The sequence below is a fragment of the Macrotis lagotis genome, chromosome X (assembly GCF_037893015.1).
Source record: "Macrotis lagotis isolate mMagLag1 chromosome X, bilby.v1.9.chrom.fasta, whole genome shotgun sequence".
NCBI lineage: Eukaryota > Metazoa > Chordata > Mammalia > Peramelemorphia > Peramelidae > Macrotis > Macrotis lagotis.
Genome location: NC_133666.1, coordinates 121,844,844 through 121,863,319, shown reverse-complemented (window position 1 = coordinate 121,863,319; position 18,476 = coordinate 121,844,844). Strand labels below are relative to the sequence as shown.

The 18,476-nt window shown below is 34.5% G+C and overlaps 1 protein-coding gene across 3 annotated transcripts in view; it reads left to right on the top strand.

Annotated features, from left to right (window-relative positions):
- Positions 1 to 18,476, top strand: part of SMG1 (SMG1 nonsense mediated mRNA decay associated PI3K related kinase) — a 121,759-nt gene that overhangs the window by 102,089 nt on the left and 1,194 nt on the right. For all 3 annotated transcript variants that reach the window (XM_074200742.1, XM_074200741.1, XM_074200743.1), the window contains 16 exons: positions 273 to 445; positions 583 to 862; positions 1,290 to 1,562; positions 2,190 to 2,424; positions 4,483 to 4,709; positions 6,797 to 6,947; positions 7,056 to 7,245; positions 7,443 to 7,912; positions 8,392 to 8,529; positions 9,838 to 9,990; positions 12,623 to 12,802; positions 13,142 to 13,369; positions 14,546 to 14,757; positions 14,938 to 15,044; positions 15,732 to 15,911; positions 16,003 to 16,109. In XM_074200742.1, coding sequence (XP_074056843.1) covers positions 273 to 445; positions 583 to 862; positions 1,290 to 1,562; positions 2,190 to 2,424; positions 4,483 to 4,709; positions 6,797 to 6,947; positions 7,056 to 7,245; positions 7,443 to 7,912; positions 8,392 to 8,529; positions 9,838 to 9,990; positions 12,623 to 12,802; positions 13,142 to 13,369; positions 14,546 to 14,757; positions 14,938 to 15,044; positions 15,732 to 15,911; positions 16,003 to 16,109 — 3,304 coding nt within the window. The remainder of the gene's footprint in view (positions 1 to 272; positions 446 to 582; positions 863 to 1,289; positions 1,563 to 2,189; positions 2,425 to 4,482; positions 4,710 to 6,796; positions 6,948 to 7,055; positions 7,246 to 7,442; positions 7,913 to 8,391; positions 8,530 to 9,837; positions 9,991 to 12,622; positions 12,803 to 13,141; positions 13,370 to 14,545; positions 14,758 to 14,937; positions 15,045 to 15,731; positions 15,912 to 16,002; positions 16,110 to 18,476) is intronic.

The following is an 18,476-nucleotide window of genomic DNA, read 5'->3' as shown; positions in this document are numbered from 1 at the left end:
TAGATATAGTCCAATGTAAATAAAACACTCCTTGGAGTCTTCAATTTTTAAAAAAGATCTTGTGACCAAAAACTTGAAAATCATTAGTATAGATTGTACATTTAACTAGAATCTCTCAGATCCCTTCTAGCTCTAAATCTTTCATTCTATGTTTTACATTAACTTCAAATGATTAAAGCTACTTAAGCACAAATCTCAAAACTTTTGAGCAGTTGACCTTTACCTAACATATTAACTTAAAGACTTTTTTTCCTTTGATTTCTTTAATTCAGGTATTCTGAACATACACAATTGCAAACCCAGCAAAGAGCTGTTCAGGAAGCAATTCAGGTGAAGTTGAATGAATTTGAACAATGGATAACACATTACCAGGCTGCATTTAATAATTTAGAAGCAACACAACTTGCAAGTCTTCTTCAAGAGATTAGTACACAAATGGACCTTGGTATGCTATAATTGTAATATGTAGATATTGATGTATGACAGTCATATATTTTCCTTGATGGTCTGCATTCTGCTATTTCCAAAATTAGTGCCACAATTTTATTCCATTAACATTGTATTTTCTGTTTTGTTTTATAGGTCCTCCAAGCTATGTGCCAGCAACAGCTTTTCTTCAGAATGCTGGTCAAGCTCATTTGATCAGCCAGTGTGAACAGCTGGAGGGAGAGGTTGGTGCTCTTTTGCAGCAAAGGCGTTCAGTATTAAGAGGATGTCTTGAGCAGCTACATCACTATGCAACTGTAGCTCTTCAATATCCAAAAGCAATATTTCAGAAACACCGAATTGAACAGTGGAAGACTTGGATGGAAGAACTTATCTGTAACACCACAATTGAGCGCTGCCAGGAATTGTACAGAAAGTAAGTTAACAGCAGGGTAGAGTTGAGGGAAAGAGAAATTCTTGGGTGTATTTGCAATATTCTTAGTAAAAAAAAATAAGCTTTAGAAGATGATTGTGGAAAATGTCAGTTTTCTTATACTTTTTTTAATTAAAAACAATAATGTTGGGCAGCTAGGTGGCGCAGTGGATAGAGCACTGGCCTTGGAGTCAGGAGTACCTGGGTTCAAATCCGACCTGAGACACTTAATAATTACCTAGCCGTGTGGCCTTGGGCAAGCCACTTAACCCCAATGCCTTGAAAAAAATCTAAAAAAATAATAATAATAAAAATTTAAAAATAGTGTTTTTCTTGTACTTTTTTAAATTAAAATAATAAATAGTGCTTTTCCTAAATGATACTGTTATGCCACAGATTCAAATAACTTGTCTTGTTTTTTCTTTTACAGATATGAAATGCAGTATGCTCCCCAACCACCTCCAACTGTATGCCAATTCATAACTGCTACAGAAATGACTCTCCAGCGTTATGCCGCAGATATAAATAGTCGACTTATCAGACAAGTGGAAAGGTTGAAGCAAGAAGCAGTTACTGTGCCAGTTTGTGAAGAACAATTGAAAGAAATTGAACGTTGTATTAAAGTTTTTCTACATGAAAATGGTGAAGAAGGGTCTTTGAGCCTAGCTAGTGTTATTATTTCTGCCCTTTGCACCCTTACAAGGTAAGTTGTGTTTTTGAGACCGTGCCTTATGTTAAGAGACTCTTAGATTATAAACTCCACAGGGACAGGAGCTATCTTTGTAGTCACAATATTATACACAATATTACTTTTTAATAATTTTTATGCTGTATGAACAGAAACTAATTGATTCATATGTCAATTCTTGACACATTGGTACCAGATTGGCTTTGTGCTTAATAATTTTAATTGTACTTAATATTTTCAGTGTAATATTAGCAGGACAAGGTTTGAGACATTGACTTTCATTTCACCTGTGCTGCTTGTGGGTATGGGCTTTGTTAATGTTCTTGGTCACCATGAGAATGTTGACAAGGACAAGACCAGGGAATCAATAAGTTTTCACTCTTAAGTGATGCAGGAAATAAACTGGACAAAATGTACTTTCTGAACCTTTCTACAAGTTCTGAAATCCTTCTATAGATGTGTTGATCCTACGTTGGGAGACAAAGGAGTACCTGTGTGCTGCCTTTTTTAATTGTCTCCTTTTCTTTTCATTTCCTTAAAGTTGAAGTTTTTATATCTCTATAAGCTGCCCCAAACTGAATTTATAATTTATTTGTAAAGTCATTGTACATTTTTTCCTCATCATGTCAATATCTCATTTAGGCGTAATCTAATGATGGAAGGTGCTGCATCTAGTGCTGGAGAACAGCTTGTTGATCTCACTTCACGGGATGGAGCCTGGTTCTTAGAGGAACTATGTAGTATGAGTGGCAATGTTACATGTCTTGTTCAATTATTGAAGCAGTGCCATCTGGTCCCACAGGACTTAGATATTCCTAACCCAATGGAAGCATCTGAGGCAGTTCACTTAGCTAATGGAGTATATACTTCACTTCAGGTAAAAAATGTCTGTATTTTATATCCATCTCTTTTCCATGAATTAATGTATTGTTGTGTTATTAATTCTTGTAAGGAAATCTTATTTCCTAAACAAGCATACTTGCTGTTACTATTATTGAAAAAGCCTCATAAAAAAAATTTTTTAACCATGCTGTTAAATGAACCTTTTAGATAAGGGTAATTGTTTACATTTTGTTTGTTATAATATTGTAACGTTGATGTGATATTATTAATTTGAATAAAGCCATAGCTTATATTTATAAAAAATGCCTTAGAAAATAAATCCTATTTTATATATGATTTCTTACTTTTTTCACTCATACTATGAGTATTATCCTTAGTCATTTATATTGTTTCATTTGCATCTATTAAATATATCACCCAGAAAAGTAACGTTTAAATCCCTTTTTGGACATTCATTTATATTTTATTGCTGCATTAGTGTAGAAAACTAATTTCTCCCTCCTTCTCTGAACCTATTTGTGACACCAAAAAGTTTTATCTCCCCTCCATATGTGTGTTATTATTGTTTTCAAATTTGAAAAAAAATGATGGGTAGAAACTACCATTGTATGTAATTGGAAAATAAATAAAATATCCAAATTTTTTTAAAAAATGAATTCAGAGTACCTGGGTTCAGGTCCAGTCTCAGACACTTAATAATTACCTAGCTGTGTGGCCTTGGGCAAGCCACTTAATCCCTGTTTGCCTCGCAAAAACGTAAAAAAAAAATGAATTCAAAACCTACTGAAACTTTTAAAGGTTAAAAAAATTTTCCAAGTTTTTTTTAAATGCGGTATGAGCTTTTTAAGTAGATGACTTACTTAAGTATCCAGAAGAATAGGGTACTATTCAGTGTCACATTCTACAGAAATGTCAAGAAAGATAAGGTTTGAGAGGGCATGTAGGTGGCATAGTGGATAAAGCACTGGCCCTGGAGTCAGGAGTACCTGGGTTCAAATCCATTCTCAGACACTTAATAATTACCTAGCTGTGTGGCCTTGGGCAAGCCACTTAACCCTGTTTGCCTTGCAAAAAAAAAAAATAACAACCTAAAAACAAACAAAAAAAAAGATAAGGTTTGAGAAAAGGCCTTGAAAGTTGATAATTAAGAGATCATTTTTAACTTTGAAGAGACGGTTTCATTTCTGTGTGGAACCAGGGATAACAAGGAAGTTGAGGATGAGAAACTGATGAAATTTTCATTAGGAATAGGGAAGCTTTGGGGCCACTAGGTTGCTCAGTGGTTAGAGCACCAACCCTGGAGTCAGTAGTACCTGAGTTCAAATACTCAGACACTTAATGATTGCCTAGCTGTGTGGCCTTGGGCAAGCCACTTAACCTCATTGCCTTGCAAAAACTTTAAAAAAATAAAAGGAATATGGAAGTTTCGAATAAGGGTAGATTTGAAAGGAGAGATACTGTAATCAAATCTTTTTTGTTGACTTTTTAAAATTTTATTTAGTGAAGACAATGGAGTTAATTGACTTACCCAAGGTCACACAGCTAGGCAGTTATAGTGTCTGAGAACAGACCACCTAGCTTCCCCAAAAGTCATTTGTTTTCCTGTTTTTTTTTAAATTTTATTTATTGTAATGAAATTTTAGGTGTGGTTCCTTACCCATTTTTACCTGTTCAGCCTGAGCTCTTCATTCTTTTTCTCCTTTAAAAGAAAAAATAAATGAAAAGTGGGGTTGAGAGAAAGAATTCTCAATCGTTTCTTCCACACTAAACTGTCAAAGGATGGTATGGGGATTCCAGGAGAGGGAGGTGAAACTTTGCCTATGCAGCAGTCATGGAAGGCTAGCAGATAAGAGTATAGGGTGAGGAATGTTCGAGTAGAATGAATGAGAGGGTGGGGGTGGTGAGTTAGGATTGTTCAATTGGAGAAGTCTCTTCTGAAGAGAGTGGGGCATCCATCCTCCATATAGTTGATTATGTATTCTTTATTTTATATATATCTTAGCACTCATTTTGGAACACATTGAGTTAGTAGGATGTAACTGCTGAAATAATGCATAAATCTTACTAAATGTTGTTTGCTGTATGTTCATAGGAATTGAACTCCAACTTTCGGCAAATAATATTTCCAGAAGCACTGAGATGTTTAATGAAAGGAGAATATACATTAGAAAGTATGCTCCATGAACTGGACACACTTATTGAACAAACAACTGATGGAGTTCCCTTACAGACATTAGTTGAGTCTCTTCAAGCCTATTTAAGAAATGCAGCTATGGGGTTAGAAGAAGAAACACATGCTCATTATATAGATGTTGCAAGGTAAATGAGACTCTCCAATAATCTTTTCTTGTACTTAAGAAAAAAAGGTAGAATAAAAGTTTCTTTTATTGTTCATTATTGATTTATAAGTATAAAAGTTACCTGGAAGATTTCAGTTTTGTATTATGTATAGGTTCTACTGTTTAAAATAAGTGTGTTATATCTTTTATATAAAAATTTAAAAAAGTATTTAGTTCATATAAAGATTTAAGAGCATTTTATGTAGAAATATAAGAATATCCAAATGCATGATCAGTTGTTGGAAAATATATGTGAGATTTGCTTTAACTTTGAGCTTTGAATGAGGTAGCAGAACCAAACTCAATATTGCATTTATGTTTGACAACATGCAATGTTTCATGTCCATATTTCACCATCTTTGCCCAAAAAGGGGGGAGAAGGTAGGTGGGTATTCTTATCTCTGAGATCCAACTTTTATCATAGTAGCTAAACAACAGTCTTAAAATCCTCAACAAAACCAGGCTCTTCTCTCCCTCCCCCCCACCCCATCTTTGTTTTTAATTTATTTTCCTCAGTACCCTTTAAAGACATTGAAGTTCTGAAGGGACACTTGTTTATTCTCCCTCTATTGAATTGATAGTATTACATCATCATAAATACTCTTCCAAATTACTCTTGTGTTCTGATCTTTTCTTCTGAAATACTTGAAAGTCATGTATTCCATTAAAAGCCTCCCCGTCCCCTACCTTTTTTTTAACTTGTAGATTTACACTCAGGTTGATGAGTTAATTTACTCTTGATTGTAAATACATATCCTTTACCTTTTGTGATATCCTATTCATTATCTCCCCTTACAGTAAAATCTATCATGCCTTCTATGATTCTGATTTTGGTCCCTTAATACTTGGAACCTGCTTCTTTTTGAATGTTTGAGGTGTTGGAGGTTTTTGTTTACTTTAGTTTTTTCCTTTGGTGTGAGAGTTCTGGGTTGGAGCTATTATGTCTATTCTTGGAACTTTTACTTTTGAGATTTATTTCTGGTGGTGATTAATAGATATTTCAGTTTTCATTGATTTCTTGATCTTTTTCCTTTCTTCTAGGTATTCAGGTAGTCCCCTTTGAAAGTCCTTCTCTTCCTCCTCTTAAACTCCTCCTCCTCTGCCCCCTCTCTCCCCCTTACCTTTTTTCATCTCTTTTTCCAATAGTCTCTTCCTAGACTAAATTTTGTAGAACTCTAGTTTTGTCTGTTTTTTTGGTTTATTTTGTTTTTATTCTGGTGTTTTTTTATTTACCATGTCTCTAGTTTTAGTTCCTGAATTATGGCTTTGGGGCCAGGCTCTGCCTGTACTTTCTTGAGTGTGGAGTTTATCCACCTAAATCTTTAAGTTTCAGCATCCTGGATAATTCTAGGCCTTCCTTTACCACCTCAGTACATGGGACCTTAGAGTCCCTGACTAATTTTAGTATGAACTTGGGCCACTGCCATTCCCTGGCACTTTCAAGTTTTCTTCTTGGAGATGTCTTCTCCCCTGGGGCTTTTTTGAGTGAGCTTTCTGCCCTTGTTATCTCCAGATTCAGAACCTTGCAGACTACAAGTATGTTCTAGGTAATTCTGGGAATCTGTCATATACTTCTGCCTTCCTTCTTTTGCAATTTGGGGTGGAAGAAGTCAGTTAGTTTTTCAGTATGGTTTGAATTGCAGGGGTTTTGTTGAAAAAGACACATGTGATATGGAGTAGTTTCCCTTCTCTTCTGGCAACTAAATTGCCCAGAAACCATCTACTCTCAAGGAGCTTACTGTATATATTTGAAATCTGGTTTTGAATTTGTTGAGATATAGAAGAAAAAAGATCTTTGATGAAATTTTATCGTTTTCTGCTTTGGCTGGAGTGATTATTACAGTAAAGATCCTTGAGCTGCTTTAATTTCCTTTTCTTTTAGGGGCGGCTAGGTGGCATAGTGGATAAAGCACCGGCCTTGGAGTCAGGAGTACCTGGGTTCAAATCCGGTCTCAGACACTTAATAATTACCTTGCTGTGTGGCCTTGGGCAAGCCACTTAACCCCATTTGCCTTGCAAAAAAAAAAAAACCCTAAAAAACAAAATTTCCTTTTCTTTTATAATCAGGATACTGCATGCTCAGTATGGTGAATTGATTCAACCAAGAAATGGTTCAGTTGATGAAACCCCCAAAATGTCAGCTGGTCAAATGCTTTTAGTTGCTTTTGATGGAATGTTTGCTCAAGTTGAAACTGCTTTTGGCTTATTAATTGAGAAGGTAAGTGTTAACTTTATTTTAGAATAGGATTTATACAGCAAATAATTGAGTGAATGAATATACAGGGGAAATGGAATGAAATGTATGTATATATTTTTTAATTGACAGTTAAATAAGATGGAAATACCTGTAGCTTGGCGGAAGATTGACATTATAAGAGAAGCCAGGAGTACACAAGTTAATTTTTTTGATGATGATAATCATCGGCAAGTGCTAGAAGAAATTTTCTTTTTGAAAAGATTGCAAACAATTAAAGAATTCTTCAGACTCTGTGGTACTTTTTCAAAAACATTGTCAGGTAAATATTTCATACTTGTAAAATATTGTTGAACTTGATTGTGCTATAAATAAATCCTTTCTGTTGTAGGTTTGTGGGTTTGTTTTTGTTTTATGGACTTTTAGTTAATATTTTCTATCACCAACCATGGGGAGGCAGGGGACTTTTTCCTTGAATCCTACTTTCATAAATAAAATGCAATATTTTTCTTTTTTTAGGATCAAGTTCACTTGAAGACCAGAATACTGTAAATGGACCTGTACAGATTGTCAATGTAAAAACACTTTTTAGAAACTCTTGTTTTAGTGAAGACCAAATGGCAAAGCCCATAAAGGCATTTACAGCAGATTTTGTGAGACAGTTATTAATTGGACTCCCAAATCAGGCCTTAGGGCTTACCCTTTGCAGTTTCATCAGTGCTTTAGGTGTAGATATAATTGCTCAAGTAGAAGCAAAAGACTTTGGCGCTGAAAGCAAAGTTTCAGTTGATGATTTGTGTAAGAAAGCAGTGGAACATAATATCCAAATCGGAAAGTTTTCTCAGCTGGTCATGAACAGGGCAACAGTACTAGCCAGTTCATATGATACTGCTTGGAAGAAACATGACTTGGTTCGAAGACTGGAAACCAGTATTTCATCTTGTAAGACAAGTCTTCAGAGAGTACAGTTGCATATTGCCATGTTTCAGGTAAATTATATTTAATTTTAAAGGTTCACAGAAACAGTATTTCAGAAAAGTTAATTTTTCTTTCTGTTCCTGGTAATTTGGGCTAATTTTCTCTTAAATAAATGGCACAAAATTTAAGCCAGTGGTTCAAAAGAAAAGGAAAGGAATCTTGTCATAATTTGTTTCATTAGGTCCTCTACTTGTATATTATCAATATTCATTTTTTGCTCATGAGATGGCTTACTTGCTTTGACTTTTCAATTTAACTTTCCAAACGTCAGTTCTATGTTTTGATTTTCAAACATTCTAAACCCATCAAGGATTCTGTCTTATCCTCAGTGTCCTTCTTTAGGGATTTGTCCATTTGAGATATATAGAATCATTTCACCCAGTACATCATATGTGCTTTTGGTGTACCATGAATATTATTTTAAAGCAAAATAGTTTTTACAAGGATTGCCAGTTAATTTTAAATACCTTTTTTTTCTTCCCTGAAATAGTGGCAGCATGAAGATCTCCTTATTAGTCGACCACAGGCCATGTCAGTTACACCTCCACCTCGTTCTGCTATTTTAACCAGCATGAAAAAGAAACTCCATACACTTAGTCAGATAGAAACTTCAATTGCAGCAGTGCAGGTATGTTGTGCCAACCTTCATTTTTCTTCAGGCTACCTCAATAATAATTTCATCTGTGGTTGAATAAATAGATGCTCCTTATGGAAGTATATCAGCAAATATATCTCATTTACTAAGTATAATAGATAATTATATTTTCCATTGTGTTGTTGAACTATCATAATATATAAATTTGGAGCATGGGAGAGATCCAGATGTTCATGTGGGAATTTAATAAATTGCTATCTTTAAATCTTTGTGATCTGAAAGACATTTTTTTTCAAAGTGTGCAATTGCCAAAAAATTATTTTCAATGAAATTTTCTTTGAATTCTAAGCTTTCTTTTCTGTGTGTGTGTGTGGGGGGGGGGTTATTTTTAAATTATACATGACATTTAGGCACTTATTTCCTGAATTTTATAGATTAGGAAATTGAGAGTGGCTAGCTCACAATTTTTAAATAGGAATTTTAATGCTGTGATTTAAGAGTGAATAAAATATTATCTTCTGAGCTAATGCAGTAACAACTACTTTCTTCACTGTTTCTATCAGTAATATATCTTCCTTCAGTTTTTGCATGTTTACAACCATATGAAATTATCTTTTATTCCCTCTCTCCTCATATCCAGTTAATCACCATATCCTTTTAATTTTCTTTCCTTTTTTTAAAATCTATAATATCTTTCCCACTGCCACTAATACTCTACTGTAACCCGTTTAGACTATTGGCAATATTCTCTTATCAAGTCTTTTTTGATTATATTCTTTTACGTTACCATCCTCTTATTTAATTAGTCTACCATTTGTTCTATCAGAACTGTAATTCTTCCGTATATTTATCTAGTTATGTTATGGCTCTGTTTTCTTGCCCAAGTAAAAGTTTGAACTCTACTTATTATGTAATGTTATGTATTAAAGTAATCTTTGCCTGCCATTTTCTCATACTGCCTTCCTATGAAGCCAGGGATTCTTAACCTCTTTTGTGCCATGAATCTCTTTAGCAATTTAGCAAAGTCTTAACAGAGTCCTCAGAATAATGTTTTTAAATGCATAAATTTAAAACAAAGAAAAAAGACAAAGAAAACTAATTATATTGAAACAGTTATCAGAAATATTTTTGAGTATATTTGGTTTGGACAGGCTGGTTTGGACTATCAATTTTTTCTTTATATCATCCTAAACATCTAGTACAATTTGTTCTGCGCAGAGGCACATAATCTCTGTTGATAAATAAAGTTTGTTTTTGTATGTTTTGTTTAGTGCCCTGTGTTGATGCTATTGGAAAACTACTTTTTTTTTTTTTTTTTTTTTTTTTTTTTTTTTTTTTTAGGAGAAACTAGCAGCACTTGAAGCAAGTATTGAACAGCGTTTGAAATGGGCAGGTGGGGCCAATCCTGCATTAGCCCCAGTCTTGCAAGATTTTGAAGCAACAATTGCTGAAAGAAGGAATCTTGTCCTTAAAGAAAGCCAAAGAGCAAGTCAGGTATATTGAATTGCATTTTGTTTTTTTCCACTGTGATATTTGAGAAACTCAATATTTGATAATCTTTTAGGGTTATTGTTCTATCCTGTCCCTTTCTCTATCATGTGCCCATCTCCTTTAATCATTTGAAAGTGGAGCTAGGCGGCGCTGGGGCAGCCAGGCGGCACAGTGGATAGAGCACTGGCCCTGGAGTCAGGAGTACCTGGGTTCAAATCCAGTCTCAGACACTTAATAATTACCTAGCTGTGTGGCCTTGGGCAAGCCACTTAACCCCATTTGCCTTGCAAAAACCTTAAAAAAAGAAGTGGAGCTAGGAAATATTTAGGTTGTGGGAATACACAGTCACATAAAGTGAAGTAGAATTCCCACCCTGCTAACAAGTCAGTAGATTATAGCCATTTCCCTCCTTTTACAAGTAAAGAAAAGGTTCTTTGTAGAATTAAGTACAATTTTAATTAATTCTTTATCAGCTTACAATCAGTAATCACAAAGCACCCAGTCTTAGCTCTCTAGAACCTCACAGCTTACTGGAGGAAACATCACACCATACTACATCATAGCCCACCCTACTAGAGGATAAAATGAGGACTCTCAGGAAATGTACAAATATGTTTACTATCTAACTTCAGTCTGCTTTCCTTGCTTTATTTCACAGATCATTCCATATTTCCTTATATATTTCATTTGTAGGTTTACATTGATAGGCCATAGTTTGGGCATTCTCTAATGGTTAATTATTTTAAGTTGCTATAAAACTTCTTTGATCAGAGAACATTTTTTCTCTTTTATAAACATAGGGTCTATTTTTATTTGCAGAATTACTGAACAAATTATATGATTTTTAAAAATTTTGTATCTTGCCAAATTGTTCAGCAAAAATTGACCTCTAGCATCAGGGTGTTCCATTTTTGTCTGAAGTTCCTATCTCATTTATTTTATCTGTTATATTTTCCCTAAATCTGTTGTTTCTCTTATCTTTATTAAACTGCTTAATTGTACAGGATTTTTTACTTTATATAATTGAAACTGTCCTCTTTGTTCCCCCAAATCTGATTTCTTTGAATTTGTTCAATAGATTTTCATGTATTTCCTTTCCATAGTGAGATTTTCCATTTTCTTCATTTTTTTCTTGTTCCTTTTTTTTAATATTTGATTTGTTTTAAATTTTTGTCTACCATATCTAATCCAGTATTTTCAGCAGTATATATGAAGTAAATCCTTTCTTCTTTTTTTATTATTTTTATTTAAATGTTTTTATTTTGAACTTAAAATCAGCATTTTCATATGCAAAGTAGAATGATGATGTATCAAATATGCTTTATTATGTAGTTTTTTAATTCAGATTCTAGAATCTGTTCTCTTCCATTATGTGCTCGAGCTGTGCTTCTATCCTCCTTTTCTTATTTTATACAATACCAAGTAATTTTGAGAACAATGACTGTATATAATACAATTTTAGAACAGGAAAGTCAAATCTTTATTTTCTTATTTATTTTTTGCAAGGTAATGGGGTTAAGTGATTTGCCCAAGGACACACAGCTAGGTAATTATTAAGTGTCTGAGGTCAGATTTGAACTCAGGTCCTCCTGACTCCAGGGCCAGTGCTCTATCCACTGTTCCACCTAGCTGCCCCCTCAAATCTACTTTTGACCTCAGTGTGCCTCTTGATATTCTTTACAGCAGCTGTTCAACATCAGACAAAACTATAGTTTAATTGATACAAAGATAGAAGGTTTTATTTGATAATGAATACCTCTATATAAATGATAACTTGCACAGAAGATGTTTACACCAAGCAAGCAAGCAAGGGAACTTTCCTCCTCCTGCTACACTTGAACTTCTGTGGACATTTGGAGAAGTCAACATAATTGCTTCTCTAAATGGCTTTAAAATCATTTTGTCTGACAGGGATTTATTATGAACGAAATTTGTCTCAACTAGTATTTATACCAGAAAAGTCATAGTAGTGGGCAGTGGTTTGAAGAAGGCAAGGCTAGGTAAAATTATTAGAGCATTTAAAAATGCAAATAGAAGATTGTCCAATTAATGGAAGATATAAGTTCAGGTCACCTTGAAGTATAGGGTGCTTCATCTCTCTGACCTCTGTTGCTCATTTATAAAAGGCGGACTTTGGGCTAGTTAACTTTTAGAGACCCTTTCTATCCCTAAATCTATGATTTTGTTAATTACTGTTCCTTTCACTTTGAAAGATTATTTGCAGTCACTAAAAATTTTTCAAAAACCTGTCAGAGATAAAATATTTAACTCTTTTGACCTTATTTGGAATGATCCCCAATCCTAAATTTTCCTATTTAATGGAAATGTTAAATTGATAATGGATTGGTGGTTACTGACCAGAATACTTTTCTCAATTTTGTTTGGTTGTTTTCAGTGGTGTCCAATTTTGTGTCTCCATAAGTGACTTGCCTAGAGTTACACAGCTGGTAATGTCTGTGGTCAGATTTGAATTCATTTCATCCTGGCTTCAGGTATTCTTATTGTGTGAGATCTATTTAAAAGGTGAAATTGAGATTCTACTTCTTTTTTTTTTTGGCAAAGTAATTCAGAATTTTGTTTTTAATCTTGTTCATTTATTTATGTTCACTCATAGTCACTTTTTTTTGCTTCATAGGTAACTTTCCTTTGCAGTAATATTATTCATTTTGAAAGTTTACGAACTAGAACTGCAGAAGCCTTAAACCTTGATGCTTCATTATTTGAACTTATCAAACGCTGTCAGCAAATGTGTTCATTTGCATCACAGTTTAACAGTTCAGTTTCTGAGTTAGAACTTCGTTTACTGCAAAGAGTGGTAAGTCTTGAATTTCAAGAAAGAAAAAATAAACTCTGTAAAAAGTTTATTCCCAAGTTAATTAACTAGCTATTGGAGCCACAGATTGACCTATATGTATTGCTTTACATAGATTTTACTTTTTAATACACCAAGTGTTAATAGGTACTGTACTGAAATTTGAACACTCTTTTAAGTGGGCTCCCTTATGTGTTGTTAAATATCATAATCTAGTTCCATTTGCATAGTACTCCCAACATAATACAATTAGACAGTTGCTAAAATTGATTTGATTTAGTTGTGATAATCAAAGACATTCTTATTCCAATTGGTTCTTAAAAGAATTCTTTTTTTTTTTAGGGTACTAATCTTGAACATGCTATTGGCAGTTCTGAGTGGCTTTTGTCAGCACACAAACAACTGAGTCAGGACATGTCTACTCAACGGGTAGTTCAGACAGAGAAAGAGCAACAAATAGAAACTGTCTGTGAAACAATTCAGAACTTGGTTGATAACATAAAGACAGTTCTTACTGGTCACAACAGGCAACTTGGAGATGTCAAGCATCTACTAAAAGCAATGGCCAAGGTAAGATTGAAGGCACAATATTAGAATTGAGAGTTTAAAACAAAACTTGTTCCATATTTAGATAACTTTAAATAAACTTCATTGTAGAAACATTTATGTTCACATGGTATTAAAGATACTATTGGGGGGAGGATTTTCTCCTTTATGGCAATGAAGAATACCATATTATTAAGGAAGTACCATAAGACAAATTCTCTAAGATTCATTGAGTTGGAAAACTTAGACTTGATCTAATTTAACTCTGTTTTCACCAGCAATTCATTGCTTTCTGCCTTCGAGGACAATTTATAGACCCATGAGTCAAATCTAGCCTATCTGTCCTTGAATATCTGGTTTTTAGAATAGAGTAATAGAATAGAATAGAATGGTTTTTACATCTTTTTAAATATTTTTTTCTTTAGACTTTGGCCTAGATGTGACCTGAGGTCATTATTTCTTGATCTCCACCCCAGTAAAATGAGGAAATCAAATCCCAGAGAAGTTATGATTTTCCCATTAACCTAGGTCTCAGAGCTAATGACAGAGATGGAACTTGAAACATTTATTCTTTTATTATATTGTTGACATTCAGAAAAAGAACTGTTGAACCCTGAGTGCAGATAGAAGTTTTGTTTCTTTTTCCTTTTATTTTTTTGGGGTTTTTTTGGGGGGGGTTAAAAGAGCAACAATATGTAAATACAGATTGCATCACTTCATATGTAATGATGTCATTCCTTATCTTCTCAATGATGGTGGGTTGGAGAGAATTTAGTTCTCAAAATTTTTAAAAATGAATGTTATTTCCTATATTTAAAAAGGTATCAGATTACCATTGGAAAATGAATGGTGTCTGCTATTTGTTCAGTCATTTTCAGTTTTATGTGATTGTTCTGTGATGCAATTTGAGGTTTTCTTGGCCAAAATACTGGAGTGGTTTGCCATTTCTTTATGCAATTCATTTTACAGATAAGACCTAGGTAAAAAAAAAAAGGTTAAATGACTTGCCCAGAATCCCAAGACTAATTAGTGACTGAGGCTAGATTTGAATACAGGAAGATGTCTTGACTTCAGGCCTGGCACTTTATCCAGTGTGCCACCTAGCTGCCCATGAATGATATTTATTTCACTGAATTATTGCTTTTTATTAAGACCTATAAGAAGAAAATTCTCTACATTAAGATAATATTTTCCTTCTAGGATGAAGAAGCTGCACTGGCGGATGGTGACGATGTTCCTTATGAGAACAGTGTCAGGCAATTCTTAGGCGAATACAAGTCATGGCAAGACAACATTCAGACAGTGTTGTTTACATTAGTTCAGGCTATGGGTCAAGTGCGTAGTCAAGAACATGTAGAAATGTTGCAAGAAATAACACCCACCTTGAAAGAGCTGAAAACACAAAGTCAGAGGTAAGAATGGCTTCTCATTCACTGCACAAAATAAAAATATAGTTTAATCTGGTCCTCTTTAAATCCAGATTAAAGTATTTTTATTGCATCACTCTATCTTATAAATAATTTTGGAATTTTTCATATTTAACTCTTGTTCTAAAAATAGATTTTACAAATGTGCATATTTTTATTTTTCAGTATCTACAATAATCTAGTGAGTTTTGCATCGCCCTTAGTCACAGATGCAACAAATGAATGTTCAAGTCCAACATCATCTGCTACTTATCAGCCAACCTTTGCTGCAGGTATTTCTTTGTGATGTGGGGAAAGCAGGGGAAGGGGAGACTGAAATCAAGTATTTTAGATTAAGAAATTGTGTGAATATATTTTCGAGATAGTTAAGTTGCAGGTTTGCATAATATAATGTGAATTACTACTATTCAGCAACCCTTTGTAGGAAATGGAATCTTTCCAAAATAGGCAGCCTAACCAACTTTCAAAATAGTTAATTAAGGGGAAACTAGGTGTTTCAGTGAATTCAGTGGTTCACTGACCCTAGAGTCAGTAAGACCTGAGTTCAAATCTGGCCTCAGATATTTAATAATTGCCTGGCTGTATGACCTTGGACAAATCACTTAACCCCATTGTCTTGCAAAAATCAAATTTAAAAAATAGTTAATTAAATGTGAAAATAATTCTGCCAAATAAACTTTTTAAAGTTTAGAATGAAATTGTATTAATGATAAGGTGGGCATTGAGATCAAATTATTTTATATCAGGTGAAGGTTTTTGTTCATTCTATTTAAAAATAATAGTATTGGGACAGCTAGGTGGCGCAGTGAATTAAGTACTGGCCCTGGAGTCAGGAGTACTTGGGCTCAAATCCGGTCTCAGACACTTAATAATTACCTAGCTGTGTGGCCTTGGGCAAGCCACTTAACCCCATTTGCCTTGCAAAAACCTAAAAAAAAAATCACTTCTTATCTTTATAGCAGTGAGAAGCAATACTGGCCAGAAGACTCAGCCTGAAGTTATGTCACAGAATGCAAGAAAGGCAATTCAGAAAAATCTTGCTACATCAGCTGATACTCCACCAAGCACAGTCCCAGGAACAGGCAAGAGTGTTGCTTGTAGTCCTAAAAAGGCAGTCAGAGATCCTAAAACTGGAAAAGGTAATTAGTTACATTGTATACTTTTGATATACTTCATTTCTTTTTTAAAAAGGATGATTTGAATATTTGCGATTTCATTTCATTTTTTTAGCTGTGCAGGAAAGAAACTCATATGCAGTGAGCGTGTGGAAGAGGGTCAAAGCCAAGTTAGAGGGCCGAGATGTTGATCCTAACAGGAGGATGTCTGTTGCTGAACAGGTGACTCTTAAAAATAACCAAAAATGTGGAATTTAAAATTGTGATACTGCTGGAAAAATAGTTTTGTGCCTCCAGTCCAAGAAATTTTTATTGAGCATCCATTTAAGAAACCTGTGGGGAAAGGAATAGCTAGCAGATTTGACCTTTCAATATAACCAGCAGACATTTTTTAATTTTAAGAAGGATGATCCAAACAAAAACTATTATATTTAGGCAGCTATTTGTTAGTTTCTAGTTAATGATCTAAATTAGTATCCTTTTTAACTGTCTGACTCAAAATGATGAGAAAGACAAAAATGTTTCATTGGTACACCTCCTTTGAATATTTTCCCCCTTCTCATCTGTACTGCTCAGGTTTTGGCTGATAATTTAAAAGCATCTCTTCTTTCACCATTTTGAAGAACTTGCTTGAAGACCTAAAATGATGACTTGTTCCTTTGCAGCAGTGGTATCCATTTCACTTGCCAACTAATCCTCCTAAATAGAAATTCATATTGCTAACAGATAAGTTATGCCTATGAATTATTTCATCAGTAACCTTACCGTGTTGGTCTTTTAAAAGTAGCAGTATGTGAGTATGCTGAGCCCAGTAGCACTGTGGTTCTTTTGTTGCATAGTAGGTTGCTGAAATTAGGAGTATCATCATACTATGACAACTTGCCACACACCTCTGACCTTCTTTATACTTATTTTTCTCAAATTGTATTTTAAAAACAGCTATTCTTCAGATATGGTAAATATAACTGTAATTGTACATAGAATGATATTAAAGTGATTTTTTTTCAGATCTAGATTCTAATTCTGGCTCTGATTTTACTTTGTGAGTTTGGCCAGTCATCTAACCTCCCTGTGGCCTCAGGTTCATCATCTAATAAATGAATGGACTAGATAGTCTGAGGTTTACTTTAAGTTCTAGATCAAGGATGCTAGAACAATATTCTTAAGGGATCAGCCAATATTTACTGAAAGCCCTTGACATGACAGTTGGGAGACAACTGTACGGTATGATGGAAAGAGTGCTAGATTTGGAAGGAAATCTTAGGGTGGAATTCTGGCTGTGCTATATCATTTCTGTTCAAGACAGTTTTTGGACCCTGGTTAAACTCATTTGTAAAATAGGGGAGAGGGGAGTGGAGATGATGTCTGAAGCCCTTTGGAGTTCTAATTCTTTGACTAAGAATTGGTTATTTTGAACTTGATCTGTTTACTAGATCTGGAGGTTATACTGCTTTTGTTGCTTTTTCTATTTATGGTTAAGATTGTCTGAAATCTTTGGTACTTTCAGTCTTTTTCCTCCCACTTATCCTTTTTTACTTACTGACTCCTCCCCATCATGAGGATCTTAAAAGCATCTCTGCCCTTTTTCCACACTGGGTTCACCAATTAAATCTGTGCCCTGACACTTGGGTGATCAGAACTGGCACCAGTTGAGTCCTGAGTTCTTGCCATCAGACCTACTGTATGGCACCCTCCACCCCCTAGCATAATAGTGACCTGTCCCACTTTGTCTTACTTTTTGGCCTGGCATTTGCAATTCAAAGCCTGCTTTCCCTGCTATAGGCAGTTCAGAGCTTTAATGCAGAGCTGTTGCTTCTGGATTTTAGTCCCAGTGAACATTTGTGGTCAAGTTGGTTGAGACCCAAACAAGTTTCTAGAGCCTCTTCAGCACTGAAAAGAAAAGGGTAAATGGGATGCAGGAATGATTGTTGGTATAAGCCTGTGTCATGTCCTTGGATCTTCTAAGTGTAGCCTCAGTGCCACCAGCATGGGAAATGGAGGAAGAGAGCTGAGCTCAGCCTCAGTATTCTTTGGTTTGTTTGTTTTTTTATCTTCCTTTGGATTTTTTGTCCTAGATTATAGGATAGCTGAAATTGCTTTATTTCTGAAACATAGAATTCTGTTTTGGAGGATTTCTGAGAGGTTGTGGGGATCAGAGAAAATGTCTATTCCACCATCTTTTTACTTGCAAGACCCATAAGTCCAGGAATAGAAATGATTGATCCTGAAAACATTAAAGTTACATCTTTGAACAGTAATCTTTTCAGGATCAATCATTCTCTGCACCCCCCCCCCCCCCAGCATCTTAACAGACTGCTAATTTACATATAGATCCCTGTTTTAGTTCAGCTTGTCAAACAGAATGTTTCCCCCTATATACCTTGAGATTGTCTACTAGTTGTAATGGAAGGGATACTGTCAAAGTGGGTTTCTTTTAAGTTTTCTCTTAAAATAGTTAATAATGTCATTTTTACAAATAAAAAAATAGTTTGGATAGGTTTTTGTGTACTAATATTAGCTTTTTTTTGTTTTTGGTTTTTTTTTAAGATTTTTTGAGGCAATGGGGTTAAGTGGCTTGCCCAAGGCCAC